Raw genomic sequence first — 22,291 nt, 5'->3', positions numbered from 1 at the left:
TCTAAGCGCCGGGGGGGATACGGGGTGATCAGGTTGTCCCACGGGAGGCTCACAGGCTTAATCCCCATTTTACAGATGAGGTAACGGAGGCACGGAGAAGCGAAGTGACTTGCCCAGTCGAACAGCAGGCAAGTGGCAGAGCTGGGATCAGAACCAAGTCGTCTGACTCCCAAGCCCGTTCAGTTCTTAGAGGGGAAATCTCAGAAACCCAGGTTTTCCATCCCTCCTGGCGTCACTGGGCATTAGGTGTGGTCACATACTCGAGAGCCTTGAACGTTATTGGGGATATCCAATTTTCATTTTGTTAACTGGGATTTTTGTATTGGTTCAAGTGAGTTGCCAGTTGATCACACCCATCACTTCCAGGATCAAATAAACTAGGAGGTGTTCATTGTTCATGTATACATTTTGAATGTGAAGTTGAGTGGCTGAAAGAGCCCGGGCTTGGGAGTCAGAGGTCATGGGTTCGAAACCCTTGTTAGCTGTGTGACTGTGGGCAAGTCACTTCACTTCTCTGTGCCTCAGTGACCTCACCTGGAAAATGGGGATTAACTGTCAGCCTCAGGTGGGACAACCTGATGGCCCTGGATCTACCCCAGCGCTTAGAACGGTGCTCTGCACGTAGTAAGCGTTTAACGAATACCAACATTATTACGATCATTATTATATTCTTGATAAATTTGTTCTTTTAAAAATGAACAAAGTCATTTTTCCTTCCTGCAGAGGGGGCATTAGAGAGCAACAGAGGCACAGGGCGTACAGGAAATTTAAAAATCCGAATTTAGGTTACATTTTGGAACATGATTAAAATTTTCCCTGATAGGAAATAAATGAACAATGAATTAGCTTTATTGTTTCTGTTAAAGCAAACCCTTATCGCTTAGAACAGTGCTTGGCACGTAGTAAGCGCTTAACCAATACCGTAATTATTATTATTAATAAGGGATATCTGATGCAGAAAAAGGAGCACAGGCTAAATAAGCGTCCCTTCCGCTGCCGTTAAAAAGTCCTCTCCAGGTGAATGAAAATCATCAGTCACCAGTGGAGAAAATCTGATTTTCAAAAACAACTCCTGGGAAAATCAGGAAAGGCCGTTATTGGAAACCTGCCTCCAAATTCCACACAAAAAATGCTTTTCTCACAACTGCTTTCGTTCCGCGGTCACTTCTAAAACCTGAAAAGAGGCGATTTCAGTTACCCTTTAAGCAAGACCTTAAACCTTATCGTTTCCCTGAGAATAGAGAAGCAGTGTGGTCTAGTGGAAAGAGCACGGGCCTGGGAGTCAGAAGATCGAGGTTCTGATTCTGGCTCCACCACCTGCCCGCTGGGTGACCCTGGGCAAGTCACTTCACTTCTTCGTGCCTCGGTTCCCCCGTCCGCCACGTCCGTTCTCCCTCTTATTTACACTGGGAGCCCCTGATTACCTCGTTTCTACCTCAAAGCTTAGTACAGTGCTTGGCACCTAAGAAGCACTTACCAAATACCGTAATTATCATCAGTAATATCACGCGATCACGTCAGTTGCCTAGCCCACAAGGATTCCCCTTTTTTCTCTTCAGACAGGTCTAGCTGGGCGAGGGTTAAGAAAGTGAAAGGTAGATTGGGAAATCCTGATTTCCTCAACATTTAGAACGGAGAAACGACAGGGGCCATCTGAGTTGCAATAGAATCACCACCTTCAACATTCAGTAGTATTTATTGAGCGCTTACTATGTGCAGAGCACTGGACTAAGCGCTTGGAATGGACAGGCCGGTAACAGAGACGGTCCCCGCCCTCCGACGGGCTCACGGTCTAATCGGGGGAGACGGACGGACGAGAACGATGGCGATAAATAGAGTCGAGGGGATGAACGTCTCATTAAAATAATAGCAAATAAATAGAATCGGGGAAGGCACCAAAGCTTATCGTGGAAACCGCCAGGGTAGTTAGCCAATGTTGACTGCTAGAATAACTTCTGGATATGCTACTAACGGACTGAATTAACCATACACTACCTGACAGGGGCTTTCACTTAATAACGTTGGTATTTGTTAAGCGCTCACTATGTGCAGAGCACCGTGCCAAGCGCTGGGGGAGATCCAGGGTCATCAGGTTGTCCCACGTGAGGCTCACAGTCTTCATCCCCATTTTCCAAATGAGGCAACTGGGGCCCAGAGAAGTGAAGTGACTTGCCCACGGTCACCCAGCCGACAGGTGGCAGAGCCGGGATTCGAACCCATGCCCTCTGACTCCCAGGCCGGGGCTCTTTCCACTGAGCCACGCTGCCTTTCAGTGAGGGCAGCACAGTCAGCAGCAGCACGGCAGATACAAGAGAAGCACAGAGGGCAATACCGAGATTTGGATAATGATTTTGTCTGTTAAGCGCTTACTAGGAGCCGGGGACTGTAGTAAGTGCCGGGGGTAGATACAGGACAATCGGGGGTGACACACGGGGCTCCCGGCCGTAGTCCCCATTTTACAGATGAGGTAACTGAGGCACAGGGAAGTGGAGTGACTTGTCCAAGTTCACACGGGGGTAAAGCCGTGCCCAGGTCGGTCAGGCCTGGCGATCTGATTAGGTTTGACCCCCTTTCCCTCTGGATTAGTAGAACTGACGGGACACCCTGACAAACGGTAAGATATCCAAATGTCTCATATTCGATAGTATTTATTGAGCGCTTACTATGTGCAGAGCACTGGACTAAGCGCTTGGAACGCAAATCCCACCCCAACCCTGGGCTGGAACAAACGTTTTCAAGATACGGTGCAGAACAGCAGGGCAGGAGCCGGTTTCCTCGGGCCGTCCTTGAAATCGAGGGTCATCTCACGGGTCACGTGCATAGACGTTGCAGAAGGGAGAGGGAGTTGGGCAAAAGGCGGCTTAATTGGGGAAGGCCTCCTGGAGGAGATGTGATTTTAAGGGGGCTCTGAAGGTCGAGTCCCGGTACAGCTATAAAGGGATGCCAGAATGGCCAAAATGGGAACTTTTCTTGATAAACGATGAATCCGAGAGCCGCTCTGTAGGCCCAACCGCTCTCTTGCACGGAGCCTAGTTAGGGAATAAATACTTGCCCCAGAATCGGCGGTTTTAATACTGGCAAAACGGGATACGATAAGGATATCTGTCAAGTCCTTACTAGAAAAGTCTAGGGATACACTACCGGAACGATGGCAGACGGAGGCGGGGCGTTCTGGGAGAGATGTGTCCATGGACTCGCCACGGGTCGGAAACGGCGGCGTAAGACGAGACGGTGAGCATGGTGAGTGTTGGGTGAATACCAGAACCATCCGATCGGTGTCCCTCACAGGGACCACAGTCTAGGAAGAAGGAGAGCAGGGAGCTTCTCACCATTTTACAGATGAGGAAACTGAGCCCCAGAGCGCTTAAGTCAGTTGTACGTTGTTCGGCACCTAGTAAAGAGTCTGAGAAGCATCGTCTTCCTCAAAGAAGCAGCATGGCCTAGTGGAAAGACCATGGGCTTGGGAGTCACAGGACCTAGTTTCGAATCCCGGCTCTGCCACTTGTCTGCCGTGTGACCTTTGGCAAGTCATTAACTTCTCTGTGCCTCAGTTACCCCCTCTGTAAAATGGGGATTAAGACTGTGAACCTTATGTACGACAGGGATTGCGTTCAACCCGGTTGTCTTTTGGTGATCGGTAATGAACTAAGTGCTGGGGCACTACATGAATCTTCCCTGTAGACTGTATGCTTGTTATTGTCGGGAAACATGACCGCTAATTCTGTTGTAGTCTCCCAAGCCCGTCGACGGGTGGGGATTGTCTCTATTTGTTGCGGAATTGTACTTTCCAAGCGCTTAGAACAGTGCTCTGCGCACAGTAAGCGCTCAGTAAATACGATTGAACGAACAGTACAGCGCGCCGTGCGCAGTAAGCGCTCAGTCATATCGATTCATTCATTCAACCGTATTTATTGAGCGCTTACTATGTGCAGAGCACTGCACTAAGCGCGTGGAATGTACAAATTAACAGATCGAGACGGTCCCTGCCCTCTGACGGGCTTACGGTCTAATCGGGGGAGACGGACAGACAAGAACGATAGCAATAAATAGAATCGAGGCGATGCACATTTACTGAGCATCTACTTTGTGCAGAACACTGTACTAAAGCACTTGGGAGAGTACAGTATAAAAGACGCAAATACCATTTATTGATCGTTTGATCGGAGGAGGGGGCTGTTTAAAGAATGGAATTATTGTAGTGGAAATTCCACTCCACTTCCTGTGCTCCTCCCCCCCTCCCCAATTTAGTGGTCCCTTTTGTAGCCCAGCCCTAAAAGTAACTTCGAGTGAGCGTCAGCATAAATTCAGTAGCCCCGGCCAATTACCTACTTTGCCTGTCCCTAAAACTGGCACCTGCGCCGCATAATCAAAACCGGTCCACAGTCACTGTCCCAAAGAGCACATTTCCTTCTTCGCTGATTCTCAATTACAATATCGAGGCAATGATGAGGCCGCGCTTACGAGGTCGAGTCATGTCCGACCCACAGCGACGTCACGGACACATCTCTCCCAGAACGCGGTCGTTCTGGTAGCGGATCCAATAGAGTTTGCTTGGGAAAAATCCGGAAGCGGTTTACCGTCGCCTCCTTCCGCGCAGGAGACCCGAGTCTCCGTCCGCGACTCTCTCCCGCGCCGCTGCTGCCGAGCACGGGTGACTTTTGACTTGTCGCAGGTGGCCTTCCACCCGCTAGCCACTGGCCAAGCCGGGAACGGGACGGACAGGCCTCCGCTCGACTCTCCCTCCCGTAGCCGGGACCGGTAGCGTAGCGGAAGCTCTCCGGGAGCGACCCCGAGAGGTGGACGAGGCGACGCCTCTGTGAAAATTCTGCCGGCTTTGTTTTCCGAAGAGTATGCAAAATCGACATCGTATATTCACGTTTCCTTTTATGCTACCGATCAAGCGGGGCCCGCTGGTAAATGTGGAACTCTTCCCCGGCGTGAATCATTTCAAAAACAGCACAGCCCAGTAGAAGACGCCGCAGTTTGTCGTTCGGGAGAAGTATCGCAAACGGGAGGAACTCTGTGGTTCTCCACATAGGCCAAACCGGTCAGTGCGTAGTGACGCGAGAGATGGAGAAAGCGCAAAAATCGATGCCAGGAAGGGACTACCGTAACTGGTATTTTATCTCCACGTCCATTTCCCCGTTCCCACCCCTGGTGGAGATGCTAACCACCAAGGAAATGGTCAAAAGCGATGCAGTCAGGAAGGGGGAAATCGATAAATCCACCCTGAATACCGGAGGGTTGACTGCTCATTTGGGTTGCCTTGAATCTCCCGACTCTCTTATAATAATGTCGGTATCCGTTAAGCGCTTACTATGTGCCGAGCACTGTTCTAAGCGCTGGGGTAGACACGGGGGATCGGGTTGTCCCACGTGGGGCTCACAGTCTTCATCCCCATTTTACAGACGAGGTAACCGAGGCACCGAGAAGTGAAGTGACTTGCCCAAAGTCACACAGCTGACAAGTGGCCGAGCTGGGATTCGAACCCATGACCTCTGACTCCAAAGCCCATGCTCTTTCCACTGAGCCACGCTGCTTCTTGTACTCTCCCAAGCACTCAGCACAGTACAGCGCTCCACACACAGTAAGTGTGCAGCGGAAAGAGCCCCGGCTTGGGAGTCAGAGGTCATGGATTCGAATCCCGGCCCTTCCACTGGTCAGCTGTGTGACTGTGGGCAAGTCACTTCACTTCTCTGGGCCTCACTTCCCTTACCTGGAAAATGGGATGAAGACTGTGACCCTCCTGTGGGACAACCTGATGACCCTGTATCTACCCCAGCGCTTAGAACAGTGCTCTGCACATAGTAAGCGCTTAACAGAATACCACATTATTAATAAGCACTCAATAAATACCAGATTGATCATTTGATAGATCTGAAAATAATTTTATGGCTAATGAGATATTCCTACTGATCGAGGACAAAAAAGGGCTTTTATCGCCTAGGACCAAATTAGCCAAATTAACATTAATGCATCAGCCAATCAATGGTATTGAGTGCTTACTGTGTGAAAAGCACTGTACTAAGCGCTTGGGACAGTACAAGAGTCAGCAGGCACTTTTCCGGCCCATATTGAGCTTACAGTCTAGAGGGGGAGACAGACATCCTTATAAATAAGTAATTAATAAAATAATAACAATGATGATGGTATTTGTTAAGCGCTATATGCCAGGCACTGAACTAAGGGCTGGGAAGGACACAAGCAAAGCGGGTTGGAGACAGCCCTTTGTCCCATTTGGGGTTCACCATCTCAATCCCCATTTTACAGATGAGATAACTGAGGCACAGAGGAGTTAGGTGACTTAGCCAAGGCCACACAGCAGACTTACAGATATGTAAGTAAGTGCTGCGGGATTGGGGTGGGGTGGGTAGCAAATGCCAAAAGGTCACGGATCCAAGTGCATAAGAGAGGCAGAAGGGAGTGGGAGCCGGGGTGAAGAGGGCTTAACTGGGGAAGGCCTCTTGAAGATGTGACCTTAATAATGCGGTAAATAATAACGAACAAAGAACAGAACACTGTTCTGAGCGCTGGGGGGGGGGGATACAAGGTGATCAGGTTGTCCCAGTGGGGTTCAGTCTTAGTCCCCATTTTCCAGATGAGGTAACTGAGGCACAGAGAAGTGAAGTGACTCGCCCACAGTCACCCAGCTGACGAGTGGCGGAGCCGGGATTGGAACCCACGACCTCTGACTCCCAAGCCCGGCCTCTTTCCACTGAGCCACGCTGCTTCTGTAAAGGTGGGAAGAGTGGTGGTCTGGTGAATATGGAGAGGGAGGGAATTCCAAATAGAGGGGAGGATGTGGGAAAGGGGTCGGCAGCGAGATAGTCGAGTGCGGGGCACAGTGAGCGAGCTGGCTCTGGAGGAGCAAAGTGTGTGGGATGGGTTGTAGTAGCATAAAACCTATGGAAAGCCGTGCTCCTCCCTTCATTCATTCTTCCTCCCATCCCCACATCACATAATAATCATATTAATAATAATTGTGGTATTTGTTAAGCGCTTACTATGTGCCAAGCACTGTTCTAAGCACTGGGGTGGATACAGCGCAATCGGGTTGTCCCACGCGGGGCTCACACTTTCAATCCCCTTTTTCCAGGTGAGCTAACTGAGGCCCAGAGAAGTTAAGTGACTTGCCCGAGATCACACAGCAGGCAGGTGGCGGAGCCGAGATTAGAACCCACGTCCTCTGACTCCCAAGCCGGGGCTCTTTCCACTAAGCCACGAGATATATCTGTAATTTATTTGTATATATCAATGTCTGTCTCCCTCTCTAGACTGTGAGCTCGTTGTGGGCAGGAAATGTATGTTTATTGTTATGCTGTAATCTCCCAAGCGCTTAGTATAGTGCTTTGCGCACAGTAAGTGCTCAATAATGAATGAAACATATCTAATAATAATAATAATGTTGGTATTTGTTAAGCGCTTACTATGTGCAGAGCACTGGTCTAAGCGCTGGGGGAGATACAGGGGAATCAGGTCATCCCATGTGAGGCTCACGGTCAATCCCCATTTTAACAGTAATAATGTTGGGAGTTGTTAAGCGCTTACTATGTGCAGAGCACTGGTCTAAGCGCTGGGGGAGATACAGGGTCATCAGGTCGTCCCATGTGAGGCTCGCGGTCAATCCCCATTTTACGGATGAGGTACTGAGGCCCAGAGAAGTGAAGTGACCCGCCCACAGTCACACAGCTGACAAGTGGCAGATCCGGGAGTCGAACCCATGACCTGTGACTCCGAAGCCCAGGCTCTTTCCACTGAGCCACGCTGCTTCGTATCTCAGAACCTTTTCTGCCCTATCCATCCGTTTAAAGCCTTATCGTCGGCTTTAAAGCACTCGGTCAGCCTGCCCCGGGTCTGCGTCTCACCTCGCCGACCTCCTACTACAGCCCATCCCGCACGCTTCCCCTGGGGAGACACGGACTGAATTATCTGTAGAAAAGTGATCCGGGCAGCAGAGCCGAGTATGGACTCGAGTAGGGAGAGACAGGAAGCAGAGAGGTCGGCGAGGAGGCGGATGAAGTAGTCAAGGCAGGAGAGGATAAATGTTCGGATCAGCGTGGGAGCGATTCGGATGGAGGGGAAAGGGCGGATCTCAGCAACGTCGTGAAGATAAAACCGACAAGATTTGGCGACACGTATTACATCGTCCCCGTCTCGGGGCCGCACGTGGGGAGCTTCCGGTCCTCTACCGGTCTCGGCTACGGGAGGGAGGGTCGAGCCGAAGCCTAACCGTTCCATTCCTAGCTAGGGAGGTGGCTAGCGAGCGCAAGGCCGTCTGCTACAGGTCAAAACTCACCCGTGCTGGGCGGAGAGAGTCGAGGGCGGAGAGTTATTTACCGCGCGATGGAAAACCGCTTCCGGATTTTGACCGAGAAAACTGTAAGGATCCGTTACCGGGACGATTGCAGGTGGAGAGCGGGACGTCCTGGGAGAGATGCGACCGTGGGGTGGCCATGGGTCGGAAACGACTCGACGGAAGACGAGAAAACTCCAGGGAGCCTGCTTAAATTCTGGCTATTTGCACGTGGCAGAACAATCTGAAAAATAAGGAGATACCCACCTGTTCCACGCTGTCCAGTAGGAAGCACGGCGTCCTAGTGAAAAGAAGACGAGCCTGAGAGTCAGAGGACCTGAGTTCTAACTGCGGTTCCGTTACATGTTGCGTGACCTCGCTGCCATCTGGTTCTCTCTTTTAGGTCCAATACAGTCACATAAAACTTGATATGCCCGAGCCCCCAGAGCTGCTCCACAATGAGAAGCAACACGGCTTAGTGGCGAGAGCCTGGGCTTGGGACTCAGGGGACGTGAGTTCTGATCCAGGCTCCGCCCCTTGCCCGCTGTGTGACCTCGGGCAAGCCACTTAACTTCTCAGGGCCTCAGTTACTGTAAAATGGGGATTAAGACTGTGAGCCCCAGGTGGGATAGGGACTGCGTCCAACTTGTTTAGTTTGTATCTGCCTCAGAGCTTAGGACAGTGCTTGATGCACAGTAAGTGCTTAACAGATGCCATTATTATAATTATTATTATTATTAGAGAAGCAGCGTGGCATAGTGGAAGGAGCCCGGGCTTAGGAGTCAGAGGTCGTGGCTTCGACTCCCGGCTCTGCCACTTGTCAGCTGTGTCACTGTGGGCGAGTCACTTCACTTCTCTGTGCCTCAGTGACCTCCTCTGTAAAATGGGGATGAAGACTGTGAGCCTCACGAGGGGCAGTCTGATTACCCTGTATCTACCCCAGCGCTTAGAACAGTGCTGGGCACATAGTAAGCGCTTAACAAATACCAACAGTATTATTATTACATCAGTCTAGACCTCCCAGAGCTGGAGCAAACTGCAATAGAATTCCTGGGCCTACGTGATCTGGACTAAACCCTGCTCAACTAGAAAGGTACGGGTCCTGGGGAAGATTGGGAGAACGCAGTAGTGGAGTGAGGTGAAGGAGCGAGAAGAGGACAATAATCAGTGTCGACCGGAGCATCAGCCTGGATATGGTCAGCTTGATGTTGGTTTTCCTTGGCCCCGAGGTAGAAAAAACTATACTGACTGGTAAATATCTCCAAATGATTTTGCAGGAAATGGCACCGGCTTTGTGCTGCGGTTTGCTGATTCTCGTATAAAAAGAAATAAATGAAATGACCGATAGATATATTCAATAGTATTTATTGAGCGCTTACTACGTGCAGAGCACTGTTCTAAGCGCCGGGGAGATGCAGGGTAATCAGGTTGTCCGTCGTGAAGCTCACCGTCTTAATCCCCATTTTCCAGATGAGGCAACTGAGGCCCAGAGAAGTGAAGTGACTTGCCCACAGTCACCCAGCCGACAAGTGGCAAAGCCGGGATATAGGTGCTTTGGGGCTGGGAGGGGGGAAGAGCAAAGGGAGCAAGTCAGGGCGACACAGAGGGGAGCGGAAGATGAGGAAGAGTGGGGTTGCGGATCCAAGGACAGCCTAACTAAGAGAGCTCAGGGTAGCTCTGAACACCCGATTATCTCTCTCCGTTTGTGCCTTTAGCGATTGAGGCAACATCCCGTACAGCGTGGCTCAGTGAAAAGAGCCCGGGCTTCGGAGTCAGAGGTCGTGGGTTCGACTCCCGGCTCTGCCACTCGTCAGCTGTGTGACTGTGGGCGAGTCACTTCACTTCTCTGGGCCTCAGTTCCCTCATCTGGAAAATGGGGATTACGACTGTGAGCCTCACGAGGGACAACCCGATGACCCTGTATCCCCCCAGCGCTTAGAACAGTGCTCTGCACATAGTAAGTGCTTAACAAATACCAACATTATTAGTTTCAGTTAAATAACCATCGGTTCTTAGCTAGTGGGTCTCTAGAGAAACTTGAAATGATTACTATGCGCTCACTGCCCTTTCCCGCCCCTAGGCCTAACTGCGGCCGACATTCAAACGTAATAATGTTGGTATTTGTTAAGCGCTTACTATGTGCCGAGCACTGTTCTAAGCGCTGGGGGAGATACGGGGTCATCGGGTCGTCCCACGTGAGGCTCCCAGTCTTCATCCCCGTTTTCCAGATGAGGTAACTGAGGCACAGAGAAGTGAAGTGACTCGCCCACGTCCACCCAGCTGACGAGCGGCAGAGCCGGGAGTCGAACCCACGACCTCTGACTCCGAAGCCCGGGCTCTTTCCACTGAGCCACGGGACAACCTGATCACCTCGTATCCCCCCAGCGCTTAGAACAGTGCTCTGCTCCTAGTAAGCGCTTACCAAATACTAACATTATGATTCAAACCACCTCAGGCGCCTACGAAGAACACTGGCCGCTTAGGAACCAGAGAATCGGTTCCTGGCAGAAGTCGAACCGAGCATTTTCCATGGCTATTTAATTTCCTTTTCTACGTTTCATTCAATAGTATTTATTGAGCGCTTACTAGGTGCAGAGCACTGGACTAAGCGCTTGGAATGGACAAATGGGCAACAGATAGAGACGGTCCCTGCCCTTCGACGGGCTTACGGTCTAATAAGCACTGTATTTTCAGCACTGTCTTCAACCTATTGAATCCACCACCTCTGTTGTACTCTCCCAAGCATGTAGAATAGTGTTCCGCACACAGTAAGCGCTCAGTAAATACCAATTACTGACAAGCTGGGGGAAATGGGGAGAGGAAATTCATTGGCAAAAATAGATCAAGGTGTTCTATCGGATTATCCGGGGGAAAGTGGGCTTCTTAGTGGCAATGAACTGAATGTCACGAGTGGTATAACATTCAAGGAAAAGGGGAGGTGCAAATTATTCAAGCACTTAGCACAGTGCTCTGCACTCATTAAGCAATCAATCAGTGGTATAAGCGGTTGGGGAGGTCCAGTATAATAATAATTTTGGTATTTGTTAAGCGCTCACTATGTGCAAAGCACCGTTCTAAGCGCTGGGGAGGATACAAGGTGATCAGGTTGTCCCACGTGGGGCTCACGGTCTTCATCCCCATTTTACAGATGGGGGAACTGGGCCTCAGTTCCCTCATCTGTAAAATGGGGATGAAGACCGTGAGCCTGCCGTGGGACCACCTGATGAGCCTGGATCTCCCCCAGCGCTCAGAACGGTGCTCTGCACACAGGAAGCGCTTAACAAATACATTATCGTCATCATCCCAGCGCTTCCCCCTCTCAGGGTCACCCCCGGAGAGTTTCCAGTCCTCTACCAGTCTTGACTACGGGAGGGAGGGTCAAGCGGAGGCCTGTCCGTTCCATTCCCAGCTCGGTCGGTGGCTAGCGGGTGGAAGACAATCTGCTACGGGTCAAAACCCACCCGTGCCGGGCGGCAGCGGCGCGGGAGAGAGTCGAGGACGGAGACTCAGGTTGACCGCGCGGAAGAAGGCGACGGTAAACCGCTTCCTTCTTTTTTTTTACCAAGAAGACTCTACGGAGCCACTTCCAGAACGACTGCAGGTGGCGGTGGGGCGTTCTGGGAGCGGCACGGCTTAGTGGAAAAGACCCGGGCTCGGGAGGCGGAGGACGTGGGTTCTAATCCCGGCTCCGCCGCTTGTCTGCTCCGTGACCTCGGGCGAGTCGCTTCACTTCTCTGTGCCTCGGTCACCTCATCTACAAAATGGGGATTAAAAGTGTGAGCCCCACGTGGGACAACCTGATTACCTTATATCGACCCCGGCGCTTCGAACCACGCTTGGCACCTAGAAAGCACTTAACAGATACCAAAATTATTAGTATTATATATCCACGGCGTCGCTGCGGGCGGGGACACGACTCGACAGCGTCAGGCAACAGCAACCCCGGCGCTCAGTACCGTGCCTGGCACATACTAATAATAATGGTGGTATCTGTTAAGCGCTTACGATGTGCCGAGCCCCGTTCTAAGCGCTGGGGCAGATACAGGGCCATCGGGCCGTCCCACGTGAGGCTCACAGTTAATCCCCATTTTCCAGACGAGGGAACTGAGGCCCAGAGAAGTGAAGTGACTCGCCCGCAGTCACACAGCTGATAAGTGGCGGGGCCGGGATTCGAACCCATGGCCTGCTTCGGAAGTACCACAGTTAGAAGAGTTGTGACTAGCATCCTCATTAACAAATATCAGAAAAGAGTCCTCGGTAAATACGATGGAGTGACGGATTGCTGTCGGAGGGCCCGGGGCAGCCAGGAGCAGGTCGAGAGTGGAGAAAGGGAGCCGCCGCTCCCGTCGCGGTGTCTGCGGCTGCCAGTGTCACGGACCTTTCCTCCGCAGACTCCTCTCTTGGGGTGTCCTGCGGTGGGGCGGGGAGGCAGTACCCACAGACTTTAATATTCCTAAATGTCAGCATGGGCTTTTCCTCACATAGGGAACTAAATAAAACTTCAGAGATGCCCCCATACTCATTATCTTCAAAAAGAACAATGAGCGAGCTGACTGAGAGAATGGTAGGTTGTCAGTCTGGTGAAAGATCATAAAGCACTGAAATCGATCTCCAACTAATTGGGGCAATATGGATGTTGAATATCTACCTCCCACCTTCCAAAAATGAATCTCACTCTAGTTTAAAGAGCATTCATTACCTGTACTCTGCTGCATAAAATGGGAAAAAAAAAAAAATGGAAGAGAAGAGCTGGTTTACCGGGTGCTCATCTGTTAAAAAAAAAAAAAAAAAAAAAAAACGCATTACAGAGTTTGAGGACCTCCCTTCGAGCACGACTTCTCACTTTTGTCCAGCCGCAAGAAAAGAGATGAAAAAGACTGTCGAGTTGGAGTACATGGAAAGGGGATTCTCAGAGTCCGGTGGCGCTTAGTATCTCACAGATAATCCCTCGAATTTCAGCCCGAAGATGGACGACAAACCGAGGCCTGCGAAATGCAGTCTGGGGCTTTTGAGTCGAGGGACTCGTTGACTGACTAGAGAGCTCAGCTTTAGCTCAAGTCTGGAATGAACCAATAAGCCGCTAACCCGTGGCTGGCTCGGGAACAGATTTCCTGCTCTGTCTCTTAAGCCCATTATCTTGCTCCTTGCCGTCTCCTCCGGGATGGCTCGGGGACAGAAACGGGGCCGATGACAAGTCGCGGGCTTAATTACCGGCGCCCCACATCAGAGTATAAAAAAGGGCAATCGCCGTCTGCAGTCAGTGTTGCCAGAGATGCTTCAAGTGAGCACACGTTACCCGCGCTATTCATTCAGTGGAGGGTTTCGATTTACCCGACATGAAAACTGCAGAAGATCCCAACTGGGTTTGAAAAACGGTATCGGGCGGCCGGCTTCGGAATCACGTCGGAACGTTAGCTGGGATGACTCTGGAAGGATAGCGTCTTAAAGCGTGGAAAGACTTCGGCAGCAGAAACGTGTCACCCACCAAATTTAACACGAAGCTCCTCCGCCACCGCTGAATAACGACGCTGGTATTTGTTAAGCGCTTACACGGGCGGAGCACCGTTGTAAGCGCCGGGGGAGATACAGGGTCGGCGGGTCGGCCCACGTGAGGCTCACGGTCTCCGTCCCCGTTTTACAGATGAGGTCACCGAGGCACAGAGAGGTGAAGCGACTTGCCCGCGGTCACACAGCTGACGAGCGGCAGAGCCGGGATAGGCTGCGGGGCGGGGAACGTGACTGCTGTATCGTTATACCATACTCCGTCAAGCAGTTAGAACGGTGTTCTGCACACGTAAACGATAAATAGGATCGATCGATCGATCACAGGCGGTCCCATCCGGCACCCTCGTCTCGTCCTAAGCGTTCGAGTCGTCTCCGACCCACGGCGACGCCACGGACGCGTCTCTCCCAGAAGGCCCCGCCTCCACCTGCGGTCATTCCGGTCGTGGATCCGTAGACTTTTCTACTGCGCTTTTATTACACGTTTATTATCACGGACCTATCCATCAGACGAATGCAGGACGGACCGTGGAGGTACTGTGGTATTATTCCGCGGTCATTCGCTCGGCTTGTCAGCTGTGTGACTGTGGGCAAGTCACTGCACTTCTCTGGGCCTCAGTGACCTCATCTGGAAAACGGGGATGAAGACCGTGAGCCCCACGTGGGACAACCTGCTTCCCCTGTGCCTACCCCGGCGCTTAGAACGGTGCTCTGCACATAGTAAGCGCTTAACGAATACCAACATCATTATTATTATTGAGCGCTTATTGTGGGCAGCGCGCTGTACCAAGTGCTTGGCTGATATACAACTGGGGAAGCAGCGTGGCTCCGTGGAAAGAGCCCGGGCTTGGGAGTCAGAGGTCGTGAGTTCGACTCCCGGCCCTGCCGCTCGTCAGCTGTGTGACCGGGGGCGAGTCGCTTCACTTCTCTGGGCCTCAGCGACCTCGTCTGGAAAATGGGGATTAACCGTGGGCCTCACGTGGGACCACCCGATGACCCCGTATCTCCCCCGGCGCTCAGAACAGTGCTCCGCACGTAGTAAGCGCTTAACAAATACTAACATTACTATTATTACAACGTTAGCACAGTGTCCCGCACGTAGGAAGCGCTCAATAAATAGGACTCGGCGATAGACAGATACATTCCCGGCCCACATCCAACTCGGGTTGTGGGACTCGAGAGCCTAACCTGTGTGCAAGCTGACCAACTGCAAAGACTTGAGGCCCTTAAAAAGGTGCAGTAAATCGAGCAATCAGTGGTATTTATTACTTACCGTGTGCAGAACACTGTACTGAGCACTTGGGAGCATAATACCCCTCCTCCTAATGATTATGGTACTTGCTAAGCGCTTACTATGTGCCAAGCACTGTTCTAAGCGCTGGGGCACGTACAAGTTAATCAGGTTGGTCAAAGCCCCTGTCCCACGTGGGGCTCAAAGTCTTAATCTCCATTCTACAGCCGATGATAATAATAACGTTGGTATTTGTTAAGCGCCTCCTATGTGCCGAGCACCGTTCTAAGCGCTGGGGGAGATACGGGGTCATCGGGTCGTCCCACGTGAGGCTCACGGTTAATCCCCGTTTTACAGAGGAGGTCACCGAGGCCCAGAGAAGTGAAGCGACTCGCCCACGGTCACCCAGCCGACAGGTGGCAGAGGCGGCAGTCGAACCCATGACCAATGACTCCGAAGCCCGGGCTCTTTCCACCGAGCCACGCTGCTTCCCACGATGATGACGACGGTACTTGTTAAGCGCGTACTATGTGCCCAGCACTGTTCTAAGCGCTGGGGTAGATACGAGTTAATCAGGTTGCACGCGGGCCTTGTCCCACATGGGGTTCACAGTCTTAATCCCCATTTTACAGAGGAGGTAACTGAGGCCTGGGGAAGTTAAATGACTTGGCCAAGGTCGCCCAGCAGACATGTAGCGGAGCCAGAATTAGAACCCAGGTCCTCCTGACTCCTAGGCCCCAGTACTCTATCCACTACAGAACGCCGCTTCTCATACAGTAGAGTCGGGAGAGACGTCTCCTGCCCACGGTGAGCTTACAGTCTAGAGGGGGGAGACAGGTGTTAATGTAAGTAAATGGAGGGAAATAAATGGTGTCAGTGATTTATATGTAAGCGGTTCAGTGTTCCTTTCCCCGAATACTTCAGAGCACTGCCCAGATTGTTTCCTCTACTACATCTCTTTCCCTCCGGTCCGCAAATGCTTACTGGTGTCAGCAGACGTTATTCAGGAGAATGTACGTAATAAGAATACTGTTGGTATTTGTTAAGCGCTCACTATGCGCAGAGCACCGTCCTAAGCGCTGGGGCGATAATAATAATAGTATTCGTTAAGCGCTTACTACGTGCACAGCACCGTTCTAAGCGCCGGGGTAGATACAGGGGGATCGGGTCGTCCCACGTGAGGCTCGCGGTCTTCGTTTTCCAGATGAGGTCACTGAGGCACAGGGAAGTGACTCGGCCACGGTCCCACAGCTGACAAGTGGCAGAGCGGGGATTCGAACCCGTGACCTCCGACTCCCAAGCCCGGGCTCTTTCCACTGAGCCCCGAGCGCACGGCCCCCAGCACATTTAGTCCCGGAGAGCAGAAGACCTGGGCAGATTGGACGATGGAAGGTTGTCGGTCTGGGCTAACGGCAGAGGCAAGAGGGAACTCCCGACTGGTCCAATAATTCCACTCCTTAAATTCCCCTCGCCAGACCAAGCCAGTGAGTTGACTGTCGGTCGGTCGGTCGTATTTACTGAGCGGCTGCTGTGTGCAGAGCACTGTACTAAGCGCTTGGGAGAGAAGAACCCAGAGATCATAATAATAATAATGTTGGTATTTGTTAAGCGCTTACTATGTGCCGAGCACCGTTCTAAGCGCTGGGGTAGACATAGGGGAATCAGGTCGTCCCACGTGGGGCTCACAGTCTTAATCCCCATTTTACAGATGAGGGAACTGAGGCACAGAGAGGTTAAGTGACTCGCCCACAGTCACACAGCCGACAAGTGGCAGAGCTGGGATTCGAACTCATGAGCCCTGACTCCAAAGCCCGTGCTCTTTCCACTGAGCCACGCTGTTAGATCATGGGTTCGAATCCCAGCTCTGCCACTTGTCGGCTGTGTGACTGTGGGCAAGTCACTTCAGAGTGCCTCAGTGACCTCATCTGTAAAATGGGGATTAACCGTGAGCCTCACGTGGGACGACCCGATGACCCTGTATCTGCCCCAGCGCTTAGAACGGTGCTCTGCACATAGTAAGCGCTTAATAAGTACCATCATCATTATTATTATTATTAAATAACGCGAGCCCATCGAGGGCAGGGAATATGTCTGTCGTCGTTTGGAGAGCTCACCTCCTCCAGGAGGCCTTCCCAGACTGAGCCCTCCCTTTCCCTCTGCCCCTCCTCCCCTCCCCATCCCCCCTCTCCCTCCCTCTGCTCTCCCCCCTTCCCCTTCCCACAGCCCTTGTGCGTATTTCTATATATTGTTTATTACTTTATTCTATTAATGATGTGTACATATCTATGATTCTATTCACCTTGATGGTATTGATGCCGGACTACTTGTTTCGTTTCGCTGTCTGCCTCCCCCTTTTAGGCTGTGAGCCCCTTTGGGGGCAGGGATTGTCTGTAGCTGCGGCCGAACTGTACGTTCCAAGCGCTTAGTACAGTGCCCTGCACACGGTAAACGCTCCGTAAATACGATCCAACGAATGAATGCTTTGCGCACAGGAAGCGCTTAATAAACGTGGCTTACTGAATGAATATAAAACAGGCACATTCCCCGCCCACAGCGAGCTTACGGTCTCGAGGACTTATCTGTAATTTTATTGATTTGTATTGATGTCTGTCCCCCACCCCCCGAGACCGTAAGCTCGTTGTGGGCAGGGAACGTGTCTACTGTTGTATCTTTACTTTCCCAAGAGCTTGGTAAAATGCTCTGCACCCGGTAAATGCTCGATAAATGCGGCTGAATGAAGGAATGAATGAAAGAAAGGACGTGGAGGCCAACTCAGTCGGGCCGGATCCAGACCGAACGACTCTGCCGATCCCGCGGTATTGGCGTGGACGCCCCCCACCCCGCCGTAAAATACCGAATCTGGGCAATTGTTACAGTCAAGTGCCGAAATGATAACTTTCTCTACTCGGTCGGCAAGGCACTGATCTTTCTTATTGCATTACGGTGTTCCGGGTTGTTGCAGTGATCCTTAGAAATGTTTTGCTTAGAGAAGCAGCGTGGCTCAGTGGAAAGAGGCCGGGCTGGGGAGTCAGCGGTCATGGGTTCGAATCCCGGCTCTGCCGCTCGTCAGCTGTGTGACCGGGGGCGAGTCGCTTCACTTCTCTGGGCCTCAGACACCTCATCTGTACAATGGGGATGAAGACTGGGAGCCCCCCGTGGGACCACCTGATGACCCTGTACCTCCCCCAGCGCTTAGAACGGTGCTCTGCACATAGTAAGCGCTTAACAGATACCAACGTTATTATTTTGGGTGCTTTATCACCACTTGCATGGATGAGGCTAATGTGACTGCAGTCTGTCGACCGGTGGTGTTTATTTAGTGCTGATCGCAGAGCACTGCAAGCGCTTGGGGGGAGTACAGTATAACAGATTGGGGTTCAGATGGATACGCCTTGCTCTAAAATAGATCTTGAGCCTCAGAGGATATTCCTGTCAGTAATGATAGCGGCATTTGTCCAGCCCCGCTTCTGTGCCAAGCACCGGGTCGGGCTGGGAATAGGACTGGACACGGTCCCCGTCCCGCGTGGGGCTCACGGTCTGAACGGGGCAGGAGAACAGGTTCTGAATCCCCACTGTACAGAAGAGGAGACTGAGGCACAGAAAGTGTTTAGTGGCTAAAGCGCGGGCCTCGGAGAGGGACCTGGGTTCCAATCCCAGCTCCTCCACTTGTCTGCTGTGTGGCTTTTGGCAAGTCACTTCACTTCTCTGTGCTTCATTTACCTCATCTGTAAAATGGAGATTAAGACTGTGAGCCGCGTGTGGGACAGGGACTGCGTCCAACCTGATGATTTTTATGGTTGTATTTTATTCTCCCAAGCGCTCAGTACTCTGCATACAGTAAGCGCGCAATAAATTTGATTGAATGAATGAATGAATGAATGAATGAGCTTGTATCTCCGCCTAGAACCGTGCCCGGCACATAGCACTTAACAAATACCATTAAAAACAAAAAAGTTGTCATTGTGGGCGGGGCATACCGTAAGCCGATTAGACCGTGAGCCCGTCAGAGGGCAGGGACTGTCTCTATCTGTTACCGATTTGTCCGTTCCAAGCGCTCAGTACAGTGCTCTGCACGTAGTAAGCGCTGAGTAAATACTCCTGAATGAATACGTCTACCAACTCTGTTATATTGTGATACTGTGCTGTTCCAAGTGCCTGGTACAACGTTCAGCACACATTAAGCGCTCAGTAAATACGATTAAGTGACTTACTCAAGGTCACTTTGCTTTCTTCCCTAAAGGTTGCCATAAAAACAACTCAGGTTCATTTTCTGGTTAGTTGGAAATTTCAGCCGTACTCTTCCAACGTCTACCCCGAGGATAGGATTCAAACGGTAGTTTCAGACGTCCTGCGCTTAACCTCCGATGCGAACGATTTGACTTTTTCAAATCCGTCGCCATTCCCATAGGGAGAGATCATCTCCCCCCTCCCCAAACCAAGTGCCACAGTTACATTTCCGAGCATCGGTCGCGGCCTCTCTCCTTCTCCGGATCTGACGCTAGCTGTTTTTCTTCCCCCTCCCTCTCTCCGCAGAGTCGGATGGCCGAAAGCTTGCGCCTCTTCGACTCCATTTGCAACAACAACTGGTTTATCAACACCTCCCTCATACTTTTCCTGAATAAGAAGGATCTGCTGGCGGAGAAAATCCGGCGCATCCCGCTCACTGTCTGCTTCCCAGAGTACAAAGGCCAGAACACCTACGAGGAGGCCGCAGTCTACATCCAGCGCCAGTTCGAGGACTTGAACCGTAACAAAGAAACCAAGGAAATCTATTCTCACTTCACGTGCGCCACTGACACCAGTAATATCCAGTTCGTCTTTGATGCGGTGACAGATGTCATCATTCAGAACAATCTCAAGTACATTGGCCTCTGCTAAGGATCTAGGGCGATCAGTCCATTTGCTGAGGGCGAAATAGAAGGAGGGAAACTCGACCTCCATTTGCGGTGGTGAAAATAAAAGGGCGGCCCTTGAAAGCCCAAGGAGAAAAAGTAGGGGGGGAGGGAGGGGTAAGCTAAGGTACGTTCTCAGAACCCCCCCCACACGTACAACTCCGCCAACCTCCTTATCCCCACATAACACTATTTTGAAAATATATATATATTCAGATATATATATATATATATACATATATATATATAGATATAGCTAGATAGACATATACATATATAAACACATACATGTTTTGGAGATTGCAAAGTTCCCAAAAAGAGTTGAGGTCTTTTAATAGTATGAAACGTGTTCACGATCATGGCAGAGTTCATTCCGTTCATTTCATTTTGCTTCCCGAAAGCCGCCGACTTGGGCGGGTGGAACGATCCTTCGTTCGACTGTCGTAGAAACCATTTTACTGTCACCAAGAGGCAGGGGTGGCGTGAGGAAAAAAACACAAAAAACGGGCCCGCCTTGCACTCTGCTTCTAGAAGAGGAGCTATTTCCAATTCAGACACTAAAAGAACAGATTCACTCCAAGTATTCCTTGCCGCCGAAGGACCCGTATCGACAGTAATGACACATAAAATCGTACAGTTTACGCACACATCTGACACACAGGATGCACTGGGTGTAGACACTCTGCTTTTAACGTAATTCATCTTGGACGTATAACGTACAGAAACCAACGGTGCAGATCGAGTTTATGACTGACAAATTGCCCTATATCCCCATTCAGCCGCTTAAAGCTTCAAAAGACCAGTTAAACGTATTTAAAAAAATGAAGGAAGCCACTTAATTCTAGGCCAGCCTGGGGGCTTGTTATTTCTTCTACTGGAATGACGTTTTATACATTGACACGTGATCTTTCTTCTTTTACCTTTCTTTTGGCCAAATCCCGCGGTGGTTCACGAACAAAAAAAATGAGAAAACTTCGAAAACGATCGTTCCTTTTTAAATACAGATCCGAGGGAAAAGAAAAAAAACCAACCCCACAATATTTTTTTTTAAACTACTGTTTTTGTGTCTAGCTTGCTGAGTGTAAAAATTGCCAATGGACAACTCCACCCCATTGCTCCACAGAAATTCTGGAAAACGCGGTACTATCGAATAGCCTTTTCAGGCTAAGATCATTAAGAGAGTGTAGTATATAAGCCTCTGCAGAGTCCTTTCGTTATTGGTGAGGTTTTGTTTTTTCTTTAAGAAAACGTGATGTATTTTAAGAGGGTTAATATGGGAGCGATATGAACAATAACTAAATGTCTTGATATTTAAAAAGAGTAATTTATCTGCGGTTCAGCCGAGTTAGGGAAGGAGAGCGGAGACGATGCGTTCCTCAGCTCCGTGATGTCATCACACGGAGAAATCCAGCGGGATGAGGTCACTGTTCCGACGACTGCAGACGGAGGACTGAAGGAGCGCGGCGGAACTCCACCGGAAAAACACTCAATTGGCTCAGAGCCCTTTATTTTGCATTTGGACGTTTTTATCCATTCCATTAAAAGACAAAAGACTCGTCTCCGACTTGGACGCCAAGTCGCAGTGTAAATACACATCCATTCGAGAATTGTAAAGCACATTCAGACGCTCTGGAAAAACAAGAATCTCCTTCTCCTCCCTTCGTTCGGTCCCGTGCGTTCCAAGATCAGTGTGAAAAGTCTCAGCCGAGGGCTTTCGGAGATAAGGTGACGGTGACGTCGGAGTCAAAGGTTGTCCGCTTTAAAGAAAATAAATCGCCTGAATGAGACGGAACTGGTTCTTAGCGTGGGTGTTTTTTGTTACGTGGCCAGCGGCGTCGATGTGTCGATGACTTCGGGAAGTCGTGACGCGGTAGGTAGCCTTGGATTAAGTTAACCACCCGGAGGTGAAGAGGTAAAGGGTACAGAGGGAGGATGCGGTAAAAATGATGGTATTTGTTAAGCGCTAACTATGTGCCAAGCACTGTTCTAAGCGCTGGGGTAGGTACGGGGTAATGAGGTTGTCCCACGTGGGGCTCACCCTTTTAACCCCCATTTTCCAGATGAGGGAACCGAGGCCCAGAGAAGTGAAGTGACTTGCCCACAGTCACACAGCTGACGAGTGGCGGAGCTGGGATACCATTTCCCTCTCCAAAGCCCCTGTCTCTAACTTTCTTTACGTAGCAGAAAAAGGATGATGGCACGTAGTAAGCGCTTAACAAATACCAACATTATTATTATTATTATTATTATTATTATGGTTGAACTCAAAGGCTTCCTGATCCACGCTTCCCGGCCCGGTTTTCGTTAAGCACTTCCCATCCGCTCTAAGAGCCGGGGTAGATACAAGGTCATCAGGTGGGACACGGTCCCTGT

At 50.8% G+C, this 22,291-nt stretch overlaps 2 protein-coding genes across 4 annotated transcripts in view; one reads left to right on the top strand and one right to left on the bottom strand.

The window, feature by feature from the left end:
* The window catches only part of GNAZ (G protein subunit alpha z), a 185,371-nt gene extending 163,661 nt beyond the window's left edge, over window positions 1-21,710 (top strand). The window contains exon 3 of the mRNA XM_029053853.2: window positions 19,560-21,710. Coding sequence (XP_028909686.1) covers window positions 19,560-19,904 — 345 coding nt within the window. The 3' untranslated portion in view covers window positions 19,905-21,710. The remainder of the gene's footprint in view (window positions 1-19,559) is intronic.
* The window catches only part of RSPH14 (radial spoke head 14 homolog), a 255,007-nt gene that overhangs the window by 207,679 nt on the left and 25,037 nt on the right, over window positions 1-22,291 (bottom strand). The window lies entirely within an intron of this gene.

Source organism: Ornithorhynchus anatinus, chromosome 2 (assembly GCF_004115215.2).
Source record: "Ornithorhynchus anatinus isolate Pmale09 chromosome 2, mOrnAna1.pri.v4, whole genome shotgun sequence".
NCBI classification, from domain to species: domain Eukaryota; kingdom Metazoa; phylum Chordata; class Mammalia; order Monotremata; family Ornithorhynchidae; genus Ornithorhynchus; species Ornithorhynchus anatinus.
The sequence above is the reverse complement of the archived record's forward strand: the minus strand, read 5'-3'. Positions and strand labels throughout refer to the sequence as shown.